The sequence below is a fragment of the Peromyscus leucopus genome, chromosome 7, assembly GCF_004664715.2.
Source record: "Peromyscus leucopus breed LL Stock chromosome 7, UCI_PerLeu_2.1, whole genome shotgun sequence".
NCBI classification, from domain to species: Eukaryota; Metazoa; Chordata; class Mammalia; order Rodentia; family Cricetidae; genus Peromyscus; species Peromyscus leucopus.
The window spans coordinates 19,316,698-19,344,493 of record NC_051069.1 but is presented as its reverse complement, the minus strand read 5'-3'; the positions used below and the strand labels follow the sequence as shown (position 1 = coordinate 19,344,493).

At 43.3% G+C, this 27,796-nt stretch overlaps 1 protein-coding gene across 1 annotated transcript; it reads right to left on the bottom strand.

Annotated features, from left to right (window-relative positions):
- Positions 1-27,796, bottom strand: Acat1 (acetyl-CoA acetyltransferase 1). Its single transcript, XM_028864967.2, has 12 exons — positions 27,656-27,796; positions 18,027-18,074; positions 16,235-16,352; positions 15,353-15,448; positions 15,057-15,157; positions 12,461-12,604; positions 11,681-11,831; positions 9,958-10,053; positions 8,025-8,138; positions 2,577-2,641; positions 1,742-1,899; positions 1-1,043 (listed from the first exon to the last, which is right to left on the bottom strand). The coding sequence occupies exons 1-12, from the start codon at positions 27,716-27,718 to the stop codon at positions 923-925; spliced, it is 1,275 nt and encodes a 424-aa protein (XP_028720800.1). The 5' UTR covers positions 27,719-27,796; the 3' UTR covers positions 1-922.

The window sequence follows — 27,796 nt, the reverse complement described above, 5'->3', positions numbered from 1 at the left end:
TTTTCATTTGTACTCACATAACTTTATTTGAAACCAATTTTGACTGCCCAAAGATTAAAGTTCAAAAACAAACAGAACACAAACAGCCACAGTCTTATTCTGTTCATTCTAATGGCAGAATGAGAAGTCTGCTGGGTGCTAAACAGGTGGTTTGGGGGCTTGAGAAAGTCGAGGAGCCTTGTCACTGCTGTTGTAATGGTGATCAGCAGCCTTCCTGAAGGAACCCACCTGTGACTTTATTTCTTTGGTGTATTTAGATGTGAAACTGCTGGATCTTCTACTCTGCTCTAATCAGGAGAGAACTCATTACAAAGTGTCTCCTAGGATGGCTTCCCTTTACTTATATCAGCAGCTAGTGAGAAAAGGAAGAATAATACCTCATTTCTCTGGCATCTGCAACATCCTGTGTAAGACAAGACCTCCCTGGTTGTGCAACACCAAATATGGGTCCTGGGAATCAAACATCTTCCACAAGAACAATAGATGTTCTTTTTGTTTTGTTTTGTTTTTTCAAGACTGGGTCTCTCTGTGCAGCCCTGGCTGTCATGAGACTAGCTCTGTAGACCAGGTTGGCTTGGAACTCAATAAAGATCTGCCTGCCTCTGTCTCCTGAGTGCTTTAAATTAAAGGCTGTGCCAAAGTCCCCTGGCTAGCAACAGATGCTCTTAACTGCTGAACCATATCTCTAGCACCTACATTGGTATTTCAAGTATAGTGTCAGACTGTTCAAGTTTACCAAAAAATTAAAGGAAAAATTTTTATTTGTATTTTCAAAAGTTTTTGGATGTGATTATTTTTTTTAATTTTAATAAAAAATAATAAAAAACAAAGTAGCTTATGTTGAACATAAGCTGGCTTAAGGGAGTCACATTCACGTCAGCAAGGTTTCTGGTCACATGAACTGTCTCCTAAAACAGGCTGTCTACAGCTTCTCAATCAGCACAGCAGAAGCACCTCCTCCTCCATTGCAAATACTGGCCAGACCAAATTCTCCTTGCTTCAAGGCATGAGCCAAGTGAACAACGATCCGGGCTCCAGACATCCTAGGATCAAGAAAGCATTTGGTTCTTTAATGAAGGACAGAATTTAGGACTAACCAGAAAACTTCTTGAAAACCTTATTAGCCAGAATTTGTGGCTGAGTTAACTACTTCTAAGTTTAGGAAATGAGTTTCAGGAAGAGGTTACAGCTCTTAGGAAAGCCTGGGCATTAGTTTCTTTATTGTTCAGCACTGTTCTGTCAACTTGACATACGCTAGAGCTGTCTGAGAGGAGGGAGCCTCAATGGAGACCTCCATAAGATCAGGCTGTAGATACAACTAAGGTACTTTCTTAGAGATTGATGGGGAAGGCCCAGCCCATTGTGGTAGCCTTGGTTCTAGAAGAAGGCAGGCTGAGCAAGCCAGTAGACAGCACCCCTCCGTGGCCTCTGTATCAGCTCCTGCCTCCAGGTTCCTGCCCTGTTTGAGTTCCTGTCCTCACTTCCAACCCTTTCTTCCCCAGCTTACTTTGGTGTGGTATCTCGTCGTAGCAGTAGAAACCCTGACTCTGACAGTTAGGTTTCAAGCTGCAGATGTGCTAGGTCTGTGTCCCTGCTGGATGTTATCTATCAGAAATATGTTCATCTTAAAGATGATGGGAAGGAAAACTGCTCATCAAAGAGCAGCAGGAGCGACAGGGAAGCAGCTGACAGAGAGAGAGGCAGCTATTAGCTTAGGAGGGATTATGTGTATGATACTCACCCGATTGGATGGCCCAGAGAAACAGCTCCCCCATGGATATTCACTTTTTTGGGATCAATCTCCAGCATTTTAATGTTGGCCAGTACAACCACACTGAACGCTTCATTTACTTCCCACATGGCAATGTCTTCCTTTTTCAATCCTGCATATTTAAGAACCTAAAGATAAATTTCAGAGATGGTTATCCAGATATTTTCTAGAAATTTTACAGTTTTGGTTTATATTTCCCCTTGATGTAGTTACTTAAATAGGAAGGGCTTTTTTTTTTCCTTTTCTTTTTGGAAGGATTTGTTTTCAGATTTTGCTTTTCTCTCTGTATTATAATCAGAATTTTGTTTGCTATATGTCCTTAAGATCTACCTTGCTGGCTGTATGCTACTTAGTTCCATATTCTCGCAGAGTTTTGTCTGTCCCCACACGTCCCTCAGTTTCCTTAGAAACGCTGTGAGATTATCTCAGGCACACTCCCTTCTTTATCTGTGTACTATTCTCAGATGTCAACTCTAGTGGGATGAGGCTGTACACACCTCCAATCCTAAGACGCTGGAGTCTGAGGTGGAGGATCTCAAGTTCAAGACCAGCTTAGCAAGACCTTGTCACACAAAAGGCCAAGGTGAGGATGTCTCTTGAAAGCATATATTTGCTGTACACATCTGAGATCTCTGAACCCCTAAGCATCCTGAGTATCTTTCTTTGCCTGTGACCTTAATATCTTCCCACAGGCTTGGTATGTCTGCCTTTGAAAGCACAGACAACAATGTGGGTACTGCAATCTTGATACAATAAGCAAAGCACAAGTTAGTAAAATGGGTATAGGCCCCTCACCTTTTCTTACCTTGGGTACAGCATAGGCAGGTGCAACTGGAAAATCAATAGGGTCTACAGCAGCATCAGCAAATGCTGCAAAAAGAAACAATGTTAAACTCTTAGTATACCCAGAGGTTCATCCATATATAATATATATGTTATATATATATATATATATATATATATATATATATATATATATATGACTCAAAAGGGAAGCTAACAAATAAATGCACATTGCCTAATCTCTATGCCATATGTGACTATATTTGCTCTTTTTTATTTTTACCGGCAGGGTCTTGCTATGTAGCCCTGCCCGAGCTGTAACTCACTTTGTAGATCAGGGTAGACTCATCCTTAAGACATGCCTACCCCAACCTTCTGAGGGTTGAGATTAAAGGTGTGTACTACCACACCCAGCTACGTATTTGTAAGATTCTATTCTTAATAAAACTGCACTAGTCTCTAAGACACTGATTTGCCCAGGCAGAGGTCAGAGACTATAGTGCTGTCTAGGACAGTGGTTCTCAACTCTCCTAACGCTTCGACCCTTTAAATACAGCCACATGTTGTGGTGACCCCCAGCCATAAAATTATTTTCATTGCTACTTCATAATTTTATTAGTTATAAATCGTAATGTAAATTTTTGATATGCAGGATGTCTGATATGTGACCCCTGTGAAAGGGGTGTTTGGCCCTCGGGTTGTGACCCACAGGTTGAGAACCACTGGTCTAGGAGCAGTTACAAGCATGTGCTGTCCTACCAGAGGAACAGAGTTCAGTTCTCAGCACCCATATCAGATATCTCACAACTGCCTCTAACCCCATAGCCTCCATGGGCATCTGGTGGGCAACAGTGCCCATTCCCACATGCTGACGCATATCTATACATAAATGTTTAAAATAAAAAAATAATAATCGAGTTTGGTTGTATAACTCGGGTAGAGTTCATGAGGCTGTTAGTTCAATCCCAAGTACCACAAATACAACCCAAGACAAGCTAATAAAAAGCTAAATGTGTTATAAAGCAAATTCTGTTTCAGGTCTGTACAGAGGGCCCAGCAGATCTGAAAGGTGAAGATGAGTGCTGACATGATGGCTCACTCAGTAAAGCACTCACTGCACAAGTCTGTAGACCTGAGTTCAATCCCTACAACCCTGGAGAGATGGAAGGAGAGAACCAATTCCACAAAGCTGACCTCAGACCTCCGCTGCCCACCACACAGACAGACAGTGACAGATGTTGTTTCTCTCTGAACTCCACTGCCCATTGCTGTGGGATGTTCTGTATGTTAAATGTGTTGCTCTGATTGGTTAATAAATAAAACACTGATTGGCCAGTAGCCAGGCAGGAAGTATAAGTGGGACAAGGAGAGAGGAGAATTTGGGAACAGGAAGGCCGAGTAAAGAGAAGCTGCCAGCCACTGCCATGACAAGCGAGATGTAAGGTACTGTCAAGCCATGAGCCATGTGGCAACTTACAGACTAATAGAAATGGATTAATTTAAGATATAAGAACAGTTAGCAAGAAGCCTGCCACAGCCATACAGTTTGTAAGCAATGTAAGTCTCTGTGTGTTTACTCTGTTGGGTCTGAGCAGCTGCAGGACTGGCGGGTGAGAGAGATTTGTCCTGACCATGGGCCAGGCAGGACCAGAAAACTCTAGCTATAGCCCATCACATACACAGTGACTGATGTTGTTTCTCTCGACTCCCACTTCCATATTTGTTTTACCTGCAGCCTGGTGGGTAAAACATGCCTTTTCCTTTTTCCTATTCATATAGGATGGATAACAGGAGGTTTTTTGTTTTGATTTTTTCATGACAAGGTTTCTCTGTGTTAACAGCATTAGCATCCTGGCCTACTAAGCAAGTTCCTTTGTAGACCAGGCTGGCCTCAAACACAAAGATCCCCCTGCCTCTGCCTCCTGAGTGCTGGGATTAAAGGCATACACCACCATGTCTGGCATGTTTTTTGTTTTTAAATAATACCCTTTAAAAAATTGGGGGGTGGGGTGGGCAGTGGTGGTGCATGCCTTTTATCTCATCACTCGGGAGGCACAGCCAGACAGATCTCTGTGAGTTCGAGGCCAGCGTGGTCTATAGAGTGAGATCCAGGACAGGCACCAAAACTACACAGAGAAACCCTGTCTCGAAAAAACCAAAAAAAAAAAAAAAAAAAAAAAAAAAGAAAAAGAAAATTGGGGTGGCAGGTGGGGGGGTATTTTGTATGAGTGGGCACATGTGTGGCATGGCTCCTGTGGAGGTCAGAAGACAATTAGTGGGAATGAGTTCTCTTCCTTCCACCATGTGGGTTCCAGGGATTCAACTCAGGTCATCAGGCTTAGCAGGAAGCACCTTTAACCCACTAATGTATTTTGCCAGCCCCTTAAATCATTATATAAAGCAGGTTTTAGCAAAAATATTAAAGGAACTTCTACCTCAATCAAAATAGAAACAGCTAACTCCATTACTATGTGTCACCAAGGAGAGACCCTATTTTTAAAACTAAAGTTGGAATGCAATCAAAGAAAGCAACCCAGGCCTCCAGAGGAAAGAACATACATTCATACACTTTTATTGGTTTTTCGAGACAGTTTCTCTGTATAAAAGTCCTGGCTATTCTGGAACTCATACAGTAGACCAGGCTGTCCTTGAACTCACTGAGATCCACCTGCCTCTGCCCCCCAAGTACTGGGATTAAAGGCATGTGCCACCACTGCCCAGTTCACAATTTTTTTAATTAAAAAAATAAACAATAAAAACTGTCATGACAGGTATTATGGCACAAGCCTATAATCCTAGCCAAGGGTACTGTGGCAGGCAGATAACAAGATCAAAACTAGCTTGGGCTATAGAGTGAGTTCAAGCCTGCCTGCATAACTAAGTGAGACCCTATCCCAAAAGGAGGGCTGGGATAGAGGACAGAATACTTGATTAGCTTGTGTGTACTGGCTAATTTTATGTCAACTTGACACAAGCTAAAGCCATCTAAGGAGAGGATAATGCATCAATAAGATCAGGCTATAGGCAAGCCTGTAGGGCATTTTCTTAATTAGTTATTGATGGGGGAGGGCCCAGGCAATTGTGGGTGGTACCATCCCTGGACTAGTGGTCCTGGTTCTGTAATAAGGCAGACTAAGTGCTACAAGCTGCAAAAATATGTAGTAGGAATTCAGTTGACTATGGCAAAGCTACTACCTGGAAGAGTCAAGGATTTTTCCAGAGCATAAAGACAAGGCTCAAGGAGTATTGGTTTTATTTGGCTTTTAAATATATCAGCTGTCTCCTGCAATAAATTTCATGTGCTATTATAGCTTCCCTAGTTGATTCTCTTTCCTAAGAATCAACAGTGTGGATTGATCATTCTTTGGGCATAGTATTTCCCTATACAATTAAGATATTTGGATAACAGTCATATGTGGTGGTATTGTGTTCCCCAAAATATTGTGTACCTTAATAAACTTATCTGGGGTCAGAGAACAGAAAAGCCACTAGTTAGGCAGTGATAGCACACGCCTTTAATCCTAGCATTCCAGAGGCAGAAATCCATCTGGGATCTCTGTGAGTTCAAGGCCACATTGGAAACAGCCAGGCATGGTGACTCACGCCTTTAATCCCAGGAAGCAAGCCTTTAATCCTAGGGAGTGATGGTAGAAAGCAGAAAGGTATATAAGGCTTGAGGACCAGAAACTAGAGGCATTTGGCTGGTTAAGCATTTGGCTGGTTAAACATGTGGCTGATTAAGCATTCAGGCTTTTAAGCAGCAGTTCAGCTGAGAGCTATTGGGATGAGGACACAGAAGCTTCCAGTCTGAGGAAACAGGACCAGCTGAGGAATTGGCAAGGTGAGATAGCTGTGGCTTGTTCTGTCTCTCTGATCTACCAGCACTGACCCTGATAACTGGCCTCGGGTTTGATTTTATTAATAAGTACCTTTAAGATTCCTGCTACAGTCACATAGGCAAGGCTTCCTTCTTCCAGGCTTTGTTTCTCTTTTTTAAGCATTAGAATCAGATATCTCCTTTAGTTAGCATCCAAGGCCAGGGCCAGCTCAGGACAAATGCATTTTATCTGAAATTCCTCTCAAATACCCAAGGACAAATGGCAGACAGATAAGCATTCCAGACCACCAGCTAGTCTCCTGAATTAAGGTAAATATCCATATGGAGTCACCACCTAAGCCAGGTGGCTGTTAGGTACATAGCTTTGTTTCTTGTGCAAATTAAGCTTTATCTTTCCTTAGAACAGAAGAGCTTTTAACACACCAGGTACATCAAACTGTGACACAGGCTGCCTAGCTACCCCTGCCCTGCCAGAAAAAATGGCACAGCCAAGTTAAAACTCTAAAACTGAGACAGTTAAAACCCCCAAAGAAAAGTAGACAGTTTTATTTTACTCATGATTTATACTAACATTGTAGACTCCTAACATTTTACCTAACCATTTCTAGGAATGTAGTTTGAGCACATAAATTCCCTTTTTCTTATATATTAATCGATTTTAGCTCTTAGTTGACCCTACCTCCTTTAACTACTCCTCTTTTGGGTTGTAAAAGAAAGCCTGACAGTCACTACCTGAGAAAAACTCTTTTTTTTTTTTTTTGGTTTTTCAAGACACGGTTTCTCTGTGTTGCTTTGCGCCTTTCCTGGAACTTGCTTTGGAGACCAGGATGGCCTCGAACTCACAGAGATCCGCCTGGCTCTGCACTCCCCCCCCCCCCCAGTGCTGGGATTAAAGGCGTGCGCCACCACTGCCCGGCCTCTGAGAAAAACTCTTATCTGCCTTTGTGGGCCTGTAAGAATTCAAGTCTAAATGACCTTTCCTTGGCCATAGAATTGCTGCTTAGTATGGGTATATAACTGAAACACCTGAGAGACTTGAGGAGAACCAGAAGACAGAGACTTGAGGACTAGAAGAGAGGATTAGAGGAACAAGATGGGGAGGAATGAGATGGGAAAATTACGACAGAACTTAGAGAGGACAGCAGAAAAATGTAGAGAGATATCACGCAAGAAAGGAGCTACGTATGAGAATTGAAGCTGTGGAGATAGATTTTTGACTCAGAAGAACAAAGTGTATGTGTACACTTCATAAAGAATAAAGAGCTTGGTGTACTTAGATTCATTCCCGCCACTAGTAGCGTCTCTTCTGGAACCCTGGGAAAAAGACTATTAGAGGCTGGACCCCAGTAGTCTTGCATAACTAAGAAAGCCATGAGAAGCAAGCCAGAGCAGTTCTCCATGGCCTCTGCATCAGCTCCAGCCTCCAGGTTCCTGCTTGAGTTCCTGTCCCGACCTCCTTTAATGATGAACTGTAATGTGGGAGAATAAGCTGAATACACCCTTTCCTCCCCAGGTTGCTTTGCTCATGGTGTTTCACCCCAGCAGTAGTAACTCTGACTAAGACAATGTGTAAAGCCCTGGGTTCCCAATACCAGAAAAAGAAAAGAGGAAAAACAAGGTGAGAACATCTACCTGCGATTCGGGCTAGCGGCTTAACATTGAGCCTCTGGGCTGCATCTGCAGTCATGAGAACCACAGCAGCTGCTCCGTCATTCAGTGTGCTGGCGTTGGCAGCTGTTACTGTGCCTGCAATCAGTAAAAATGAAGTCACATTCTTCTCACTGAGTCCATCCTCTTCTCTCTCACAAATACCCACAGAGCACTGTCTGGTTGTTATATATATATATATACAAGTTAGAGATAGGCCTGGCGATAATTTCTGCCCTGGGGAAACATGCACAGAGCTAGCTCCACAGTGGATGTCTGCCATTCACTGTGCCTGGTGGGAGTTTAGCCGAGTTCTTCGGAGGTAGCTCAAGCATGTGGTGGCACTGGCATGTGGCCAACTCCTGTTTCCTCTCAGCATCTCTGCATAGCCAGACTATAGCACACTATGTATTTTCCAAATCCATGTCAGAATCAGGTATTCTCCACTTGAAGTTGAGTATCAGTGAATACTAAAAGCACTCGCTATATACTTTAAATCAGATTTTTGTGTATATAAATTGTCAATGAAGCTACTTTAATAATAAACTATTAGTTTATTTATTTTATTTATTTATTTAATTTATTTATTTATGGTTTTTTGAGGCAGGGTTTCTCTGTGTGTAGCCCTGGCTGTCCTGGAACTTGCTCTGCTCTGTCGACCAGGCTGGCCTCAAACCCAGATCTCCTTGCCTTTTATTTTTGGAGACACAGTCTCATTATGCAACCTTGGCTGACCTAGAATTCACAGAAATCCACCTGCCTCTGTCTCCTAAGAACTGGAATCAATGTGATGAATTACCATGCCCACTTTAACGTATACTTTTTTTAGGGTTTTTTTTTTTTTTCATGCCTGTCTCTTTTTGTTTTTTGTTTTGTTTGTTTGTTTTTGTTTTACAAGACAGAGTTTCTCTATGTATCCCTGTCCTAGAACTCACTCTGAAGACCAGGCTAGCTTCAAACTCAAAAGATATGCTTGCTTGTACATCCTGAGTGCTAGGATTAAAGGTATATGCCACTACTGCCTAGCAACATGTACTCTTATAAAATAAAATTTTTATGATGCTGACAAAAAAATGACTGATCATGTCTGTACTTAGAACTGAGCAATTCTGTCAGGAAAGAGGGAAAACTAGTAGCAGAGTATCACAGCTGCACACAGCCAACCCTGAAGAGCTCCTATTTTCTCAAACTTGAGAGCTCCAACCATTCAGAAATTCAGGGCTAAGCATGTCACTCGGTAGAATACTTGCCTAACATGTGAGTTCCTGTGTTTGATTCCTTCCAAAAGGATAGTCAGAACACAGACTCCATTTGTCTCAACATTCAGGATTAACATACGCTAAGTAAGGCCCTGTTCACACCAGTGAACACAGCCATCTGCAGAAGACCCAAGGAATGTATTAACATGTAAATGTGTATTTTCAATTCACAAATTATGGAGATGCCTGCCTGTGAAAATCAGTTCTCCAGTCATGTTAGATAGCTCCCCCGACTAGGACTTATATATTGAAGGTATGGACTGTTAAACAATTTACATTGAATTTAAATTATTTGGCTAATTTTATACCAATACAGTATTCTAAAAATGGTAAATAACATCTAGATGTTTTCTGCAATTACTTTGTTTCGATTGTTAGGCTAAAGAGAGGTGGTTTGGCAGTTAGGAGCCCTGGCTGCTCTTCCGGAGGACCCAGGTTTGGTTCCCTGCACCCAGATGGCCGCTCCCAACTGTAACTCCAGTCCCAGGGGTTTAGAAGTCATCTCCTAACCCCCATGGGCACCAGGTACGAAGTGGTGCATAGACATACATGCAGGCCAAACACATAGAGCAAATCTTAAAAAAGCGTTAGGCCAACCCAAGGATAAACATTGCATATTGACCCAGGTTACTCCCTCTGTCTGACTTCTTACCACTCACCATTCTCTTTCTGGAACACAGTCTTCAGCTTTGGCACTTTACTAAAATCAACACGCTTGTACTCTTCATCTTCTTTCACCACCACATCTGGCTTACCTGAAATTGAGAGACTAAGCAGTCACCCAGTCAAGACAACAAAGAAACTGAGACACGTGGCCAGGCTTTGGGCCACTCCAAACAAGTGTTCATCTAGAATGTGAAGCCTACACCAACAACTCCCATTGTTTCCCAACCCATTTTCTCCTTTTGAGATGTGGTCTCTCGATGTCGTCCTGTGGTCTTGGAGCTCAGTATGTGGACCAGGCTAGCCTCAAATGCACATATATCCTCCTGCCTCTGCCTCCCAAATGTAAGTGCCATGATTAAAGGCTTGTGCCTCCACAGCCAGCGTCTGTGGTCACAGACCTCACTGCGATCATACAGTGTGTGTACTCCCAGGGTGGACGCCCAGCCAGTGCAGCATGAACCAGTGTTCACCTCCCAGGCCCAGTGAGCACGCAGGGAAGAGATCCAAACCACTGAGTCTGTACCATGGGTTTACCCCAGTGACGCTGGGGAGAAGGCCTCTTTCTTTGACTCGGAACACATGCACATGGCTCTAGAGGCGGATGCCATTCATCCTTCATTTCTGGGAGGTGACCCTAGTCGGCTTCTAATACAAATTCCTTTTAAAAAATACTTTTTAGGGTCAGTGAGATGGCTCAGCAGACAGAAATGCTCGCCACACAAGCTTGACAATCTGAGTTTAATCCCCTGAATCCACGTGAATGTAGAAAAAACAAACTGATTCTACAAAATTGTCCTCTGACTTCCACATGCAGGCCATGGAGCACACATGTGCACACACATATGCACAGTAATAACATATAAATGTAAGCAGGGCTGGATAGACAGCTCAGTGGTTGAGAGCATACACTAGTCTTCCAGAGAACTCAAGTTTGACTCTCAACATCTACATCAGGCAACTCACAACCTCCTGTATCTCCAGCGTGGGGCATCCAACACCTCAAGCCTCATCAGGCACCTGTACTTGTGTACATAGAATCCACACACAAAATAGCAAGAATAAAATCTGTTTAAAAATAAATTTAAGATGTATCAAGTAATGTGCTGTCCATCACTTACAAGAGAAAGAATTCTAATAAATACATTTTCTTGAAAACAGTAAGTACACAAGCCTGAGGACCTAACTTCAATGCCTGAAACTCACATGGTAGAAGGAGAGAACCGTCTCCTGCAGGTCACACTACAGCATGCACATGCCTCATAAGCACAAAACCGAAGAAATAAATGGGAAAAAATACTTTATAGAAATAGTAAGTTTAGTGCACTGTGTACCTGGATGACCTGTGACCCTTCCCTTTATTAACTTATGCAGAACTGTTAATATGTTCAGCTCAGATAAACAGAGATAACACTCATTTAAAATGGAAACATCAGTTCTACAACACAGAAAATCTATTAAAAGTAAAATCTAGTCGGGCAGTGGTGGTGCACACCTTTAGTCCCAGCACTCGGGGAGAGGCAGGCAGGTCTCTGTGAGGTCAAGGCCAGCCTGGTCTACAGAGTGAGTTCCAGGACAGCCGAAACTACACAGTGAAACCCTAACTTGAAAAACAAAACAAATAAACCAACAAAACCCCAAACAAACAAAGTAAAATCTAAACAAGGAAAAAGCAAATGTCTAAAAACGTGAACTCTATTTTGGGAATGTTTCCTCTACCTTTTATTGAGACCGTGACGGGGGTAATTTCATTTGCAAACTTCCCTGCATCCCATGCTTCTTTACTTCTGGTGTAAGAGCCGATAGCATAAGTATCCTGTTCGCCTCGTGCAATATTCAGTTTCTTTGCAGTATTCTCAGCACAGTTTCCCTGCGAAATTTGAAAAAATTACCTTTGCATAACTCAATGGTTAGCAGTTTAGTTCCATTTCTCTAAATTCCCTTCCTCTGTTCTAGGGGACTTCTCCCTTGTGTCCTGTCTTCAAATAGCAGCAGGAAAGAAACAGAATTGCCATTTTAGTGTGGGGCAGCTTTTTAATAGGTGATCCACACTAAAGAAATGGATATGGTAAAATATTTTTATAAAGTGAATGACTAAAACATTTAGAGAACCCACCCTAAAATTCAGTATTTAAAATATATGTTATGTAGCCGGGCGGTGGTGGCGCACGCTTTTAATCCCAGCACTCGGGAGGCAGAGGCAGGTGGATCTCTGTGAGTTCGAGGCCAGCCTGGTCTCCAAAGTGAGTTCCAGGAAAGGCGCAAAGCTACACAGAGAAACCCTGTCTCGAAAAAAAAAATAAAAAAATAAAATAAAATAAAATAAAATAAAATAAAATAAAATAAAATATATGTTATGAAAAGTTGAGGGTTATGAAGTAAATGGCACTCCCTACTAAAGCAGCATTTGGGGACACTCCAGCTCCTGGGGATCTGACACCCTCTGGCTTCCATGAGTACCGACACACACACACACCCATTTCTTAAAGTGGCACTCACCATGTGGATCTTATTGTAGACATCGGTTAGCCCGTCTTTTACAATCAGGTCTTCGAGTTTGACCCCACCATACGGGGTTGCGCCTCTGCTCATTACATACGGGACATTTGACATGCTCTCCATGCCACCTGCCACCATCACATCCTGCTCGGCAGCAAGGGAAAGCCAAGGTCAGTTCAGAGTTGCCAGTCTATTGCACTCTACATATGCAGCTGTCAACAAATGCGTATCCAGTATGGCTTCACTAACCACGGTCACATGGCGAATGCCCTCTTTACCACCTGACCCTGATTAGAAGAAAACAGTTTCAAATGTTCAGTGACAATTAAGATTAAAATTAGAAGTTGGGTGTGGTGGGACCCATCTATAATCCTAGCACCTGGAAAACTGGGGCAGGAGGATCAGGAGTTCAAGTTCATTTTCAGGTACATTGTGAGGTTGAAGCCAGCCTGGGCTAAATGAGACACTGTGAGGAAAAACACAAAACTTTATTCCTTTTATGCCTTCTATAACTGAAGTCTCTAGAGTGTGCAAACGCTGTTTGTATGATAAGGTCCCTGTCACAGTAGCTCAGACCTCAATGCACCCTCTTATTCTCTGAAAGGGAGCACAGAAGTATGGTTTGGTCTTTTGTTTCCATTTTCTATATGTTATGTATATGATTGTTGTGGAATATCAGCTTAAGATGTGTTACATTTGCTTATGCTGAGGAATATTTGTTTAATGATGCAAAGATGAGTTGCATTGTTTTATGTTGCATTTGTTTAACTCTGTGACACTGTGTTACTTTGCCTGCCTAAAACACCTGATTGGTCTAATAAAGAACTGAACGGCCAATAGCTAGGCAGGAGAGAAATAGGTGGGGCTGGCAGGCAGAGAGAATAAATAGGAGGAGAAATCTAGGATGGCAGAGAGGAAGAAGAGGGAGGGACAAGAAAAGGAGGAAAGGAGGATGCCAGGGCTAGCCACACAAGCAGCCACAGAGTAAGAAGGAAAGAAAAATATATAGAATAAAAAAAGGTAAAAAGTCCAGAGGCAAAATGTAGTTAAAGAGAAATGGGATGATTTAAGTTAGAAAAGCTGGCTAGAAACAAGCCAAGCTAAGGCCAGGCATTTATTTAGGTAGAGTAAAAAAAAAAAAAAAAAAAAAAGCCAACTACATGAGTATTTTGCCTGCATATATGTGTACCACATACATGCCTGATACCCCAGAACTGGAGTGGAAATGATGTGAGCCGCCATCTGGGTGCTGGAAACCGAACACAGATCCTCTAGAGGAGCAGCCAGTGCTCTTACCATTGAGCCATTTCTATAGCCCCATAAGTATGGTTTTTACATATGTGAGAAGTGATAAGAAAACATGTCACACTGCCTTTTAGCTTGGTTGTGATACACAGTGGTAAACTAGCATGTCTAGAAATAAAAAAATTCTAATGAAGACCTCTGTTTTTCTCACTCTATCCCTGTAACTTTCTATCAATGGCTACTTCAGTATCCTTCCATCTGAAAACTGAGGAAATGTTAGTTCTTAAGTCCAGACACAGCCAAAGAACAGCCGCTGAATGCCACAGCACACTCACTGAGCAGTCTCTCTCTTCCTCAGTCTCAGACAAAGATAAGATTTCAATCAACAGGCCTCAAACTTGCAATCCTCCTGCTTCTGCCTCACAAATGCCAAAACTGGGCATGAGTTTAACAGAAAACAATCTCAGGGCTGGAGTTCAGTTCCCAGACCCACATCAGGCAGCTCACAGCCACCTGTAACTCCAGCTCCAGGGGACCCGACATCGTCTTCTGGCTTCCACAGCTGCCTGTCTACATGCAGCATTCATTCACACAAACATACACATATAAATCTTCAAAAAAAAGGGGTGGGAGTGGCGCACACCTTTAATCACAGCACTCAGAAGGCAGAGCCGGGCGGATCTCTGTGAGTTTGAGGCCAGCCTGGTCTACAGAACGAGATCCAGGACAGGCACCAAAGCGACACAGAGAAACCCTGTCTCGAAACAACCCCCCCCCAAAAAAAAGCCAAAAAAAAAACAAAAACAAAAAACAAATGGGGGGGGGGGCTTTGAGAGATGGCCAATGGTTAGAAGCACCTGTTGGTTTTCCAAAGACCCAGGTTCAATTCCCAGCACCCACATGGTGGTTCAGAACCATTCAACAGGATATCCAATACTCTTTTCTGACCTCCATGGGCACCGGACATGCACGTGGCACACATACATACATGCAGACAGAACACATAAATAAAGTAAATAAATCTTTTTAAAGGCAGTGGGAGGGAGGCTAGAAATGGGGTCCAGCAGTAAAGAGCATGTGTTGTTCTCCACAGGACCAGAGTTTGATACCCTGCACCCTCAGAGTGGCTCATAACTGTCTGTAACTCCAGTTCCAGCAGATCCAATGCCCTCTTCTGGGCTCCAAACACCAGGCACACATGTGATTCACGGACATGCAGGTGAAACACTCATATTCATACAACAGAAGTAAGAATGAATCTCACCAATGCAGCATAAATGTGCTTAGACGATTGGGATTTTCTAGGATTTGGAATTATTTTAAGTGACAGATGAAACAAGATGTTTCTTACCTGATGCCCACACATGAGATTTTGAGAGGCCATCATGATGGCTTTCATTCCTGAAGCACAAACCTTGTTTACCGTGGTACACGGAGTAGAAATTGGTAAACCTAAAGCCAACATAAATCATACTTCAGAAAAATAGAAACAGCCATTTTTCAAATACAACTGTACAATTAAAACAGAGCACGTGGCTCAGTCTACAAATCTTATTTTTCTGAAAGAGTCACGCATTTACTAACTTAGCTGAAATGACCTTGACACTTCAAGACCATGAAGTATAAAAGCAAATGTGTTCACTGTACCTGCACCCAGTGCTGCCTGCCTTGTGGGGGCCTGCCCTTCACCGCCTTGGATGACATTGCCCATGTAGACTTCCTTTACTTCTTCCTTTGGGATCCCTTTCAAAAACAGCAGAAAGGAATGTCTTGGATTTACTCAATTTCTTTCTTTTCAAGATTTTTTTTTTTTTTGTAGTATTACGAGACAGGGTTTCTCTTGTGTAGTTTTGGTGCTGTCCTGGATCTCGCTCTGTAGACCAGGTTGGCTTCGAACTCATAGAGATCCACCTGGCTCTGCCTCCCGAGTGCTGGGACTGAAGGTGTGCATCACCACCACCCAGCTCTTTTTAAGATCTTACTTATATATATATTTTTTTTATGTATATGGGTGTTTTGCCTGTATGTGTGTCTGTATACCACGTGCATGCAGGACCCAGGGAAGCTAGAAAAGGGCATAGGGTCATCTGGAACTGAAGTTGCAGACAGCTGTGAGCTGCCATGTGGGTGCTGGAAACTGAACCTAAGTCCTCTGGAAGAACAGCCAGTGCTCTTAATCACTGAGTAATTTCTCCAGCCCCAATATTCAATTTAATAATTAAGATTACCAAGCAAAGCTGGGTGTGGTGTCACACACCTTTAATCCCAGCACTTGGGAATCAGAGGCAGGCAGATCCGGGACAGCTAGGACTGTTAAACCATCTGGGGGGGGGGGCAGATTACCAAGCAAATTACATGACATGGGGCAGGAATTTCTTTTTCCTGTCAGTTTTGAGTTTCATTCCTATCGAGAACAAGGGGATTTAGATGCGTAGGAACCGTGTAATTTCTGTTATATATACAATATATGCAAAACAATTGTGTCCCCCAATCATTTGCCCCCTCAACTCCAACAATGCAATCACTGACCTGCCTTTTCAATCGCGCCCTGAATTGCAATAGAACCAAGCTTGGTGGCTGGCTGAGAGGCCAGGCTGCCCAGGAAGGATCCAATGGGAGTTCGAATAGCACTTACTATAACCACTTCCTGGCAAGGCAGAAAAAGGTAAAAATTAGCATAGGCATACTCAAATGCCATTTCATTTAATAAACATTCATAATCAGACCACTTATGAATCCTTAGTTAGCAAGGATTAAAATAATGTTTGAGCAGGTGGACAGCACCATGACACACCACAGTTTAAGGCACAGCAGGAAGGCAAGACTAGGGTCTAGCTCAGTGGTGGAGTGCTTGTCTAGCCTTCACAAGGCCCTGGGTTCAATCCACAGTGGCTGGGGGGCAGGATGCAGGGCGTGGACACAACAGAGGGAATGAGTGAGGTGGAGGAGAAATTAAGGCAATTTCTAAAGCAGACATAAAAACCCTTCCCAGTTCTCTCTGGGAGGTTTAAGGCCAGAAGCTTAAGTTTTGCCTAGTCAAAGCCTTAAGAAATGGGGCAGTCAAGGTGGCTGAGCAGGTAGAGGACTTTCAATGTTCACCTTACAACCTGAGTCTGATCTCAAGAAAAATGTCTGCAAGGTTGTCCTCTTACTTCCATCTGTATATGCACACACGAGCGCACACGTGCGTACATACATACATACATACATATACATATATACACACACACCACGCATGCACAAACCCCAGATAATAGAGTTTGGTTTCTTTGGGGAGCTTTTTGGTTTTCTTTTTGTTTGTTTGTTTTGTTTTTATGACATGTAACTTTGGCCGGCATGGAACTTGATATGTAGTCCTGGCTGCAATGAAATCGGAGTTGCCTACCTCTGCCTCCTGAGTGCTAGGGTTACAGGTGTACACCACCATACCCAACAATAACAAAGTTTTAAAACCGGTAACTTGGATACTGGGATCTAAATCCAGGTTCTCTGGAAGAGCAGCAAATGCTCTTAACCACATAGCCATTTCTCTAGTTCCATTCATAAAGCTTTTAAAATAAAAAAACAAACAACACTACCCAAAAGCTCCTTTACTGACAAAACTCTGGGCTAATAATCCAGATGTGTAGGCTACATGTAATAGTATCAATTAGGACACAGCCAGAACCATATAAACTAGAAAATAAGGAAAGCTAGATAAAAGTCCTCATCAATACTATAAAACACATTTTCCTCACATTTGGATTCTACAATCTCCTACTAAACATTAGATACATTAAAAGGATGAAAAGATTTGGTGTCACTTTGGGAAGCTATAAACAAAGGCAGAAAGCAGTAACTAGGAAATGAAGGAAAGGTCCTTCTGGTCTACCCCACGTAGTCAGTCCCTCCATTGTCAAGTCTCCCACATGTCCACTGCACTACACCACCCACAATGCAATGCGGGCCCCTCATATTAAAGGAATTTTTAAAGGAAGTTTCTCCACAGTTTTAGAGGATGACTGTTTTGTAGTGGATTATGGAGAATTATGGACTGAACAAACTTTTGTGATAATGCAGGAACTTAGTGTGTGCACTGTTAGCTTTCTCTAACTACTGCATAACCCTGTTAATCTTCAAATATATTCAAGACATAAATATATGCAACTGTGGTTTGGTTTGTTTGCTTGAGACAGGGCTGCTAATCCTCAGGCCTCTGGCCTCACGCTCCTGACAGCGCAGATGGCAAGCATCAGCCACTGTGCCTAGCAACAGTGTAGCTCTACTAGCTATATCCCTTTAAGTTCCTGAAACTATACAGTGCTATTAAATTTATACTTACATTCAAAGTGGGTTTGGATGCATAACTTCGCTCCAGACATCTTACTTCCTGTAAAATAAATATTTATGTTACAATATTTTAAAATTCATCCATTGATTTTATACTTAGCAATAAATAAGAGAATTAAGATTATTTTCTTCATTTTTACACGTTTGTTTTTAAGTTTTACACAATCTATATACACCACTTTTAAAAATCACAAGGAAAATGGTTATAATAAATATTTCTTTTTTGCTAAGCTGTTCATTGGAAACATACATTTTAACTTCTGACGAATTGCCATTTTAAAGCTTTTTTTTTTTTAAGATTTATTTATTATGTGTACAGTGTTCTGTCTGCATGTATCCCTACATGCCATTAGAGGGCACCAGATCTCATTACAGATGGTTGTGAGCCACCATGTGGTTGCTGGGAGTTGAACTCAGGACCTCTGGAAGAGCAGTCAGTGTTCTTAACCCCTGAGCCATCTCTCCAACCCCTAAAACTTTATTTTTAATGTTATTTATTTTATGTGTATGGGCATTTTGTCTTCATGTATGTCTGTGTACCACATTCATGAAGCGCCAATGGAGGACAGAAGGCATCAGATCCCCTGGGACTGGAGATATAGATAGTTGTGAACTGCTGTATGGGTGCTAGGAATTGAACTCAAGTCCTCTGCAAGAATAGCTAGAGCTCTTAACCACTGGGCTAGCTTTCTAGCCCTTAAAACTATGTAAGTAAACATAACGACAACAAAAAGGATTCCTAATTATAAAGTAAATACTTACTACAATTTAGTGGTTTTGTTTGGTGGGTTTGTTTTGAGGGTTTTGTTTTTGGTTCTGAGACAAGATCTCACATGAACCAGGCTGGCTTCAAACTCACTGTATAGTGAAATATTTGAACTTCTGGTTCTCCTGCCTCTCCACTTCCCAAATGCTCAGCTTACAGGCTTGAGTCACACTTGGGTTTTTGGAGATGCGGATCAAACCCCGGCCTTGTGAATAACAGGCAGTCACTCTCTCAGCTGAACTCCATCTCTAGCCTTGGGCTACAGTTTTGAAAAAGCACCTTCCTATACTGCCAGGCTGACCTCAAATTCATTAGGACCCAGAGTAGCCTTGAACACACACTCCTCCTGCCTCAGCCTCCTGAGTAAAATATAATTTAAGTTACATTAACTTCTTAATTATGTAATCTTACAGGTTCACAGTTCTCATCGTTTAATTTTGAAGTATGCAGGGACAGTGGTGAAGAGGATACTCTTTGAGAGGACCCAGACTGCATTCTAGCATGCACACTGAGTGGTTCATGACTACCTTGACTCCAGTTCCTGGAGCTCCAACATCCTCTTAGGGCTTTCATGGGCACCAGCATTTACATGGTACACACACACACACACACACACACACACACACACACACACACACAATTTTTTTAAAAGACTAACTGAATGGAAAATCTATTTTTAAAAAAATTAAGTAAAACTTGCTATTACTCCCTAAGACCTTCCAGCAAGGGTCTCTTGATCTACACAAGGCAAACATACCTCATGTCATATAGCCTATATTACCAGATAATTCTTAAGAAGTAAAAGAGGGGCTGTAGTACAGCTGAGTGGTAGAGGGAATGCTTGGCATGTGTGAGGTTCTGGTTGGTTGGTCCTCAGCACTACACCCAAAGGAACAGAAAGAAAGACATCTTAATTCTTTCCACACTATTTGTGGAAACAAATGTTAACAAAGGAAACATTCTGAAAATGTAGAACAGAGTTCAGAGCCCTAACTGATCTGAAGTTGGAGTCAGCAAGCCTAACATTCAAAAGCAGCAGCATATATTCAACTGATAGTCACAGTGTGCAGTTATAGCTCATGCAAAGAGTAATAAACAGCATATATTCAACTGATAGTCACAGTGTGCAGTTATAGCTCATGCAAAGAGTAATAAACAGCATATATTCAACTGATAGTCACAGTGTGCAGTTATAGCTCATGCAAAGAGCAATAAACAGACCACAAAAGTCTAGACTTGCAGGTGACCCAAGAATTTAGCTTTTCACAGATTAAGCAAACATGCTGTCCTAACTGAATGCAGATAACTAAAACGTTCAACTTAAGACTCAGAACAAAACATAAGTTTGACAATGGAGTTATAAACAGGAACAGCCATGGTAACCAAACTGGTTTTCACAGTGTTTGAATGGCAGAAGTATACACAAATGGCAGCTTGACATGGCATACTTTTTAGAACAGCAGTGGCTGGCTCCACAGAAATGGTTTTTCTCAAGGAAAGTATGAGAGATTTTGACGGGGAAAGGCCATGCAATCAACTTTGCTATACAAACAACTTAATCTGGATTTGATTTTAAAATGTTAATATCATAAAATTTCAATATATCTTCTGTTTTGAAGAGGTTTTCACAGACTTTGTTGTGTCATGGAGAGATGACCAACATGCATACAACTATTTGATCCTTCTTTGTTCAACAAAACACTTGAGCTTATTTACCTTAAGAAGGCATTATTGCTGGGCAATGGTGGCCTTTAATCCCAGCACTCAGGAGGCAGAGGCAGGCGGATCTCTGTGATCCAACCTGGGCTACAGAGTGAGTTCCAGGAAAGGCTCCAAAGCTACATAGAGAAACCCTGTCTCAAAAAACAAGAAAGAAAAAAAAAAAAAAGGGCATTATAAAGATTGAGATCTGTTACCATGGACCTTATACTCCAGCAGCTATACAAGCTTGTAGAGAAGTGTCAAAATTACCTGGACATATTCCTTAGAGTTTGATAAAAAAAAACAACAAGAATAGTACCATAAGCAAGCTAGCCCTGGGGTTCAAAGGAGAAAGAGTCCTTGGTTTGAGCAGTGGTCTTCAAATCCCACGCTCCACTGAAAAACATGTTTCATCCTACTATTTAAATCTGATATTAACACAATGCATGATATTAGTTGCTAGTTAAGAAGGTACGTGTTTGTTTTTGCTCTGAGCTTTACACAACCCCTTAAGGGACAGTGCACTCAGCCATGACCAGGAAACACATCTATGCTCAAGTAGGCAAGGCCCAAGTGTCTGCTCAATGGCTGCCCTCCACAAACACACCCTCTACACATATAAATCAGGGTGTCGTTTATATGTAATCTGCTGATCCACTATCACACTATCTGCAGTACAGCTCTGAATAAAAGTTCTGATATGGTAAACACGCAAGTCATCGCCACCAGCCACACTCTTCCTCCATAAGGGGCAACCTTAAGTCCCTACAAGACAACTCCATCACTAGTTCTGAGCAGAGCTGATGGCACCAAGAATGGACTAGACTTACCCTGGTTGGCACCCTGGGAGCCTGGGTCAGTTGACAATCAGTACTTAAGCTGAATCATCATGAGGGGCTGAAGCCAGTCAGACCTCAGTCAGCCAACACCATGGAAGAGCAGAGGTTAGAGCCCAGAGAGAAAAGCCACAAGCAAGTAGATTATGGAAGGAACCAGCACAGACACACTCAAGAAACAGGCACGTGGCACACACTGCAAGAGGCGGCAGAGTCCACGGTCAGTGATTGCCTACTCAGGGTCCAGCAAGGCCAGCTGCACTGATTTCCTATCCTTGAATGTCCAAGAATTTGTGTATTATATCTCTTCAACAGTTCCCTCTCTGAATGGAAGGTGCACTTAGTGGCAGAGTGTGTGCCCCTGGCTCTAAGCCCATTATCACCCCCAAATGATGCCCTTAGCTGCTGTAAAGTGGAGCTGTGTCCATCTTTACTCAGTCTTTTCTTGCAAGTGTCTGGTACATTTTCACTGAAGGATTCCTATGTGTCCACTGGGCTCTCACGCCACACGCATCCTTTCCTATGGCACATCATTTCTCCCTCTTCCTTCTGGATCATTCCCTACACATGTAAATGCACTCTTGCCTGGCTTCTTTAGCCTGAAAAACAAATAAAAACATCTGCAGCCCACATTACAGTGGACTTTGACGTTCCCCATACTGCCTGTAGTGGCTCCTCACCCTTGGTACCTGTGACTTTGCCAGTTTACCACTGTTGACTCCAAGCAAGGTCAACATTGTCTGTGCAGCAAAATCAAACACTTGAGGACTTTGCACAGTAGCCCTGTGCAATCCAGACAGGCCTGTGGTTATCAGTCCTGGGTTAAGAACTTTATGTTTAACTTCAAGCAGTCAGTCCTGTTTAGTAAGCACTTGTCCATATGCATATGCAAAGCTATTTTATTTTTGTTTATTTTGTTGTTTTTTTTGAGACAGGGCTCCTCTGTGTAGCCTTGGCTATCCTGGAACTCGCTCTGTAGACCAGGCTGGCCTCAAACTCACAGAGATCCGCCTGCCTCTGCCTCTCAAGTACTGGGATTAAAGGCATGCGCCACCACTGCCCAGCGCAAAGCTATTTTTATGAAACATGTGCACACATAGTAAGAAGTGTGGACACTTATCCATGTATGTATGTGGCCTAGTCACCGTCCTGGGCATGTAACAGAAAATAATGGTATACCTTTATGGACTTGTATACACCGGCACTATCACTATCTGTACTTTTGAAAAGTTATATTTATTTGAAAAAATTAATGTTTAACTACAATCTTTTCAACCTCAACAACTCTGGACTCTCCTTTCTTCTTTGGGAAATACCAGCCTGTTTTTATTGAGTATTTCACAGTAAATCACGTAGACTAACTTTACTTGAGGTCTTCGTTTTGTTTATTTGTGATAGGGTCTCACTTTGTAGCCTTGGCTGGACTGAAACTCACTATGTAGACCAGGCTGAACTCGAACTTAGTGTTTCTGCCTCCTGAGTGCTGAGATTAAAGGTGTGGGACACCATGGGCAGCTTCCTTTTTTTTTTTTTTTTATTAAACGTGTGTGTGTGTGTGTGTGCGCGCGCGCGTGTGCATGTGTGTGTGCATGTGTTTGCATGCGTGTGCGCATTTGTCATGGCACACATGTGTACGTCATTGGGAGATACCTGATTGAGGCAGAGCCTCTCTTGTTTCTGCCTATGTGGTTAGTCCAAGAACTTCAGGCAATTCTATCTCCGTCTCCCATCTCACTGGCGGAGTGCTAATTACAAAGATGCACTACCACATCCGACTTCTAACACCAGTCCAGGGATCTGAACTACAGCTGCTGCTTTCACCCACGGAGCCATCTCTGGCCCAGCTGGTTTGTTTTTAGTCTTCATGTCTAAGCTCAAATGCCAAACCCTACAGGATCTTCTTTACTTACTTATAAGTTGGGCCACCAAGGATGAGAGCACACACCTGTAATTCCAGCATTAGGGAAGCAGAGGCAGGGGGATCCTGAGTCCAAAGCCAGCTGGGCTCTCTAGCGAGTTCCAGGACAGCTTAAGCTACAGTCAGACTCTGTTTCTAGATAACGTATAACAAAGTTGACCTGTATTGTTTGACTCTTTCTTATACTGACACCATCATTTCTTCCTTCAGAGTAACTTTTCCGTCTTAGAAGTGTGTGCTGAACACTGACATCAGCACTTGCCCCTCCCCCAAACATAATGCCATCACCCCGAGACCCGGATCATGGTTCTGGGTCATGATGTTCCCAGCATCAAAATTCTGGAGAATGAACGACAGAATTCAGTGTGGTAGAACACGCCTGAGATCTCGGCACTTGGGAAGCCTGCAGGCAAAGTACCAGAGGCCAGCATGGGCTACATAGTAAGACTGTCTCAAAATTAATAACAGCTGAAGAAGGAACACTGAACACTATGTAATAAATATGTGCTAAATGAATAAAACCAGTTCAGGCAAGCACAGCTCAGCTGTACAGCCAACCCAGGAACCCTACCCAACCAGACCTGGCAGAGGAGGGACTTCTATTTTGCTTCCATAGTATCCTACCCACATTCTTCTTCTCTTTTTAAGTGTGCATGTGTGTGCTTGTGTGTGTACATGTTTTGACTGTGTTTTATATGCCTGGTGCCCAAGAAATCAGAAGAGGGTGTCAGAACTCCGGAACAGAAGTTACAGATGGTTGTTAGCTACAATATAGGTGCTGGGAACCAAACCTTTATCCTCCACAAAAGCTGCCATTGCTCTTAACCAGTGAGACATCTCTCTAGATCCTTTAAAAACTTCTTTAGATTTATTTTATTTGACCTATGCACTTCTTATCGTTCCTCCATGACATAACTTTAACCTGAGATGGCCCCACTGTCTTCCCACTACACAGTGAGTTACAGAACATGATTTCCTTTACTTCTTATCTTCCCGAGGGCTGCAAGGGCTAAGCAAGCATCTGAACAAAGTCTGACGTTTACTAACAAGGCTGAAAAACAAAATCCCAGTAATACCTTAAGACAGCAGCAAAAAAAGGAGGACCTTACAGGATGGTGGCAGAGCTGAGAAGCCGAGTCAGCCTTGGGAAGAACTAGGAAAAGAGCACGTGAGACTCAGGGAGCCGCCAGCCCATTGTGAGAGACAATCAGCCTACACTAAACTCAAGACGAGCATCATCGAGCATCGAGCATCGGAGGGCAGCGGAGGGCAGGGCTCACAGGGAGACCGCTTGCTGAGGCCCTAAGAAGTAGCTACAGACATGGGAAAGGTCGGGATTCTGTCCACGCCATACTCAGCCACTCACAGACGGCTTTCCCACAAACACTGCAGCCACAGCATAAATGGAGCAGGCTAGAAAATAGGGCAGGAGGGCAGACAACGGCTAGTGAGGCTACTGCTATGGGGTACAGAGGGCTGGACACAAAGACCCGGAATACCTTTAAAGTTAGGAGCAGCCATGGGTACTGCTGGTCCCCTTTCACAGACAGGAATGTGAACCCTGGCAGACCCAGCACCTGAAGTCATGGAGCCAGGGAAGGCAAGTCCTGTCAAGTCCTCTACAGCCTCTACTGTTGGCATCTGAACCATTATAAACCTCTACCTTACTAAAACAATAACAGACTCCTTAGGAGCCTGAGGCACTGCCCTCCCCAGAGCACTGCATCGCTTGTTGACCAGTGATCATTTGCTTCTCTGGTCAAGACTGTCAACAATGACACTCATTTTTTTTTTTTTTTTTTTTTTTTGGTTTTTCGAGACAGGGTTTCTCTGTGTAGCTTTGCGCCTTTCCTGGAGCTCACTTGGTAGCCCAGGCTGGCCTCGAACTCACAGAGATCCACCTGGCTCTGCCTCCCGAGTGCTGGGATTAAAGGCGTGCGCCACCACCGCCCGGCTCATTTTTTTTTTTTTTATTGCTCCTTTGTAGGTATAGGTATAACCAGAGACACAGAAAAAAGAAAAATCACAGGTGAATTCTGTATGTTAAAACAACTGTATGTTAAAATAACTGTAAGAGCCTGCCCAATATGCTAGACACGGCAGCACATTCCTGCAATCTCAGTGCTTGAGAAATGGAGGCAAAAGGACCAGAAGTTCAAGGGCAGCATGGGCTACACGAGACTGGCGTTAAAAAGACAGACAGATAACCGGATCCAATAAAGTCCCATAAAGGTTTGTTGACCGTCTAGAGGCTTGTGTGTATTTGAAAGCAAAGGTGAAGGAGCCCACGCAGCGGGTAAAAGGTCGAATTCCATTCCACAACACAGCACGGAATACTGAGCATTCTATTTAGAAAAGGATTTCAGTGGTTAAATAAATGGTTGCTTAATTTAATTCAAGTGACCTCCAATGTTTAACAATGTGAACTGGGCTGGAGAACTTGGATTGGATCCCAAACACGTGGTGGCACCTGACTGTTAATTCCAATACTCAAGACGCCGAGGCAGGAAGAGCATGCATTTTAGAGACCATCTTAAAACAAACACCCAGCTTTTATGAAGCGTAGCGTCTGCTACATAACCCATAGGTGGTAAAAGGAGCCCGGGACACAGGCAGCTCAGTGGGACAGGAATCAGTGCTGGGAAGAGACACTTAAGTCATTAGGACCCAGAGGAGAAGAAAGTGGAGAAGACCCCAAAGTCAGGAGTGAGAGGGTAGGAGACTCACTGACCTTAAATTGTACTCGATGCTATGCAGCAATCCCTCCTTCAAATTCCTGTTCTATACCTGGGTCCAAGGTTATTCTGGTTGCACTGTTCTGAGACAAGCTCTCACTATGCAGCCCAGGATAGAGAGTCCCCAATTCACAATCCTTCTGCCTCAGCTTCTTCAGGGTGGAATTACACACAGGTGGACTCCACTGTACCGGCTCAGGCTCACTATTCTCAGGCAGAATGTAATTTGTACTTGGTTATAAAGTCTTAAGCGTAAACTAAGAAGGCGCTGCACGCTTTTTGTTCTGACACACCTCAAGTACCTGGCTTATCTACGCAACATTGTTCGGAATCCCAGGGAGCCTGATTTCACTATAATTTTTCCAGCCACCCCAATGAAACTAAGAAACTGATCAAGAACTCCTCTAGGCATGATAGCCTGCTCTTTCAATCCCAGATAATCCAGAGGCTGATACAGAGGAGTTCCAAGTCAGTCTGACCTATACAGCAAAACCAAGTGGAAAGAGAGAAAAGAAAGAGAGGAGGAAGGAGAAAAGACAGAAGAGAAGAGAGGATTAGGAGGCAAAAGACACTAGTGTCTTTCTTGGGAACACTTATTTTATAGGTGAGGACTGCTCATCTCCAGAATAGAAAATAAACTTTCCTTCTGGCTTCCCTATTATCCCAGTCATTCAGGAATTTTTTTTATCTTTTTGAGACTGGGTATCCCCAAACTGCCCACATGGGTTGGAACCCTTGGGCTCAAGCTCCTCCTCTTGCCTTGCCTGTGCAGGGACTAGAACTGCAGACACCAGCAACTCAAGTAAGATTAATTTTATGGTTCCTTTACCCTCGGCTTTCACCCTCACTCTCACGGCCTGCATTATTCTTTCGCAATCTCTTGCACAGCACTGCTCTCTTTCAGCTTCTATTGCCAGCACTACCCAGTTCCATGAACCCTGATTATTATAGAAACGAGACGTCAGCCGTCCAGACCTAACTGCAGACTCTTAGAACGTAGGTGGACTTCCAAGCTTCCTATTGCATCCAAATTGGAAACGTCAAGCTTCACAACCACATTATGGAGTTTCTCACCCATTCCCAAGACTGCTAGGCATTTTCTGGAATGCAACATCTGCAGAAATAAATTCTTGCAAAGGTCTGTCACTATAGTGTTCCGCAAACAAAACAATCAGAAAAGAGGCAACAACCAGAAAATAGGCACTCGCTCCAAATATATTTTATTTCTTGTACTGTCTGAGTAGCCATCTTGTTAGCTTTTAAGGAGCGGCTGTATAGTATCATTTGATTATCACATAGTGCCGCAGTTCTGATAAGACCAATAATTAAACCAATGATTAGCTACCGGTTTAAAAAAAAAAAAAAGTTAAAAGACAATAAACTCGTAAGTAGGCTTTAAAGAACGTCTAGGAAACTCCTGGGCCTGTAAAGAGGCTCGGACCTCTGCAGCCTGGGATCGCGCCTGGCCAGGCCCAGGCCTCGCTGTCCCGGCCAGTGTGACAGCAGCACAGACGGACACGGGGACACACTGCCCCGAGCGCGCGTGGTGGGCGCTGAGGCCGGCGAGCCCCACCCCCACCCCCAGGCGGCTCTGCCCCGGCCTTGCGGGAGGGCGGAACCTTGGACGGCCGGCGGCGGGCTCCCCCGGAATTGACCACGGCTCACCTGCAGCAGCCCGCGAAGCAGAGGCCGGCGGACGCCGCCGCGCAGAGCCGCCAGGGCAGCCATGGTGACGCGAAGGGCTGTCAAGGACAGAGAAATGCACTGCGGCCTGCGCTTCCCACCACGGACCCCGCGACGTCGCGG

Coding starts and splice junctions, on each gene's coding strand:
- Acat1 (XM_028864967.2), bottom strand. CDS start 27,718: ATGGCTGCCCTGGCGGCTCTGCGCGGCGGCGTCCGCCGGCCTCTGCTT. Junction 15,158..15,352: donor GCAGGCAGCACTGGGTGCAG/GTACAGTGAACA, acceptor TGTTGGCTTTAG/GTTTACCAATTTCTACTCCG. Junction 10,054..11,680: donor CGTCACGGTCTCAATAAAAG/GTAGAGGAAACA, acceptor TCTCAATTTCAG/GTAAGCCAGATGTGGTGGTG.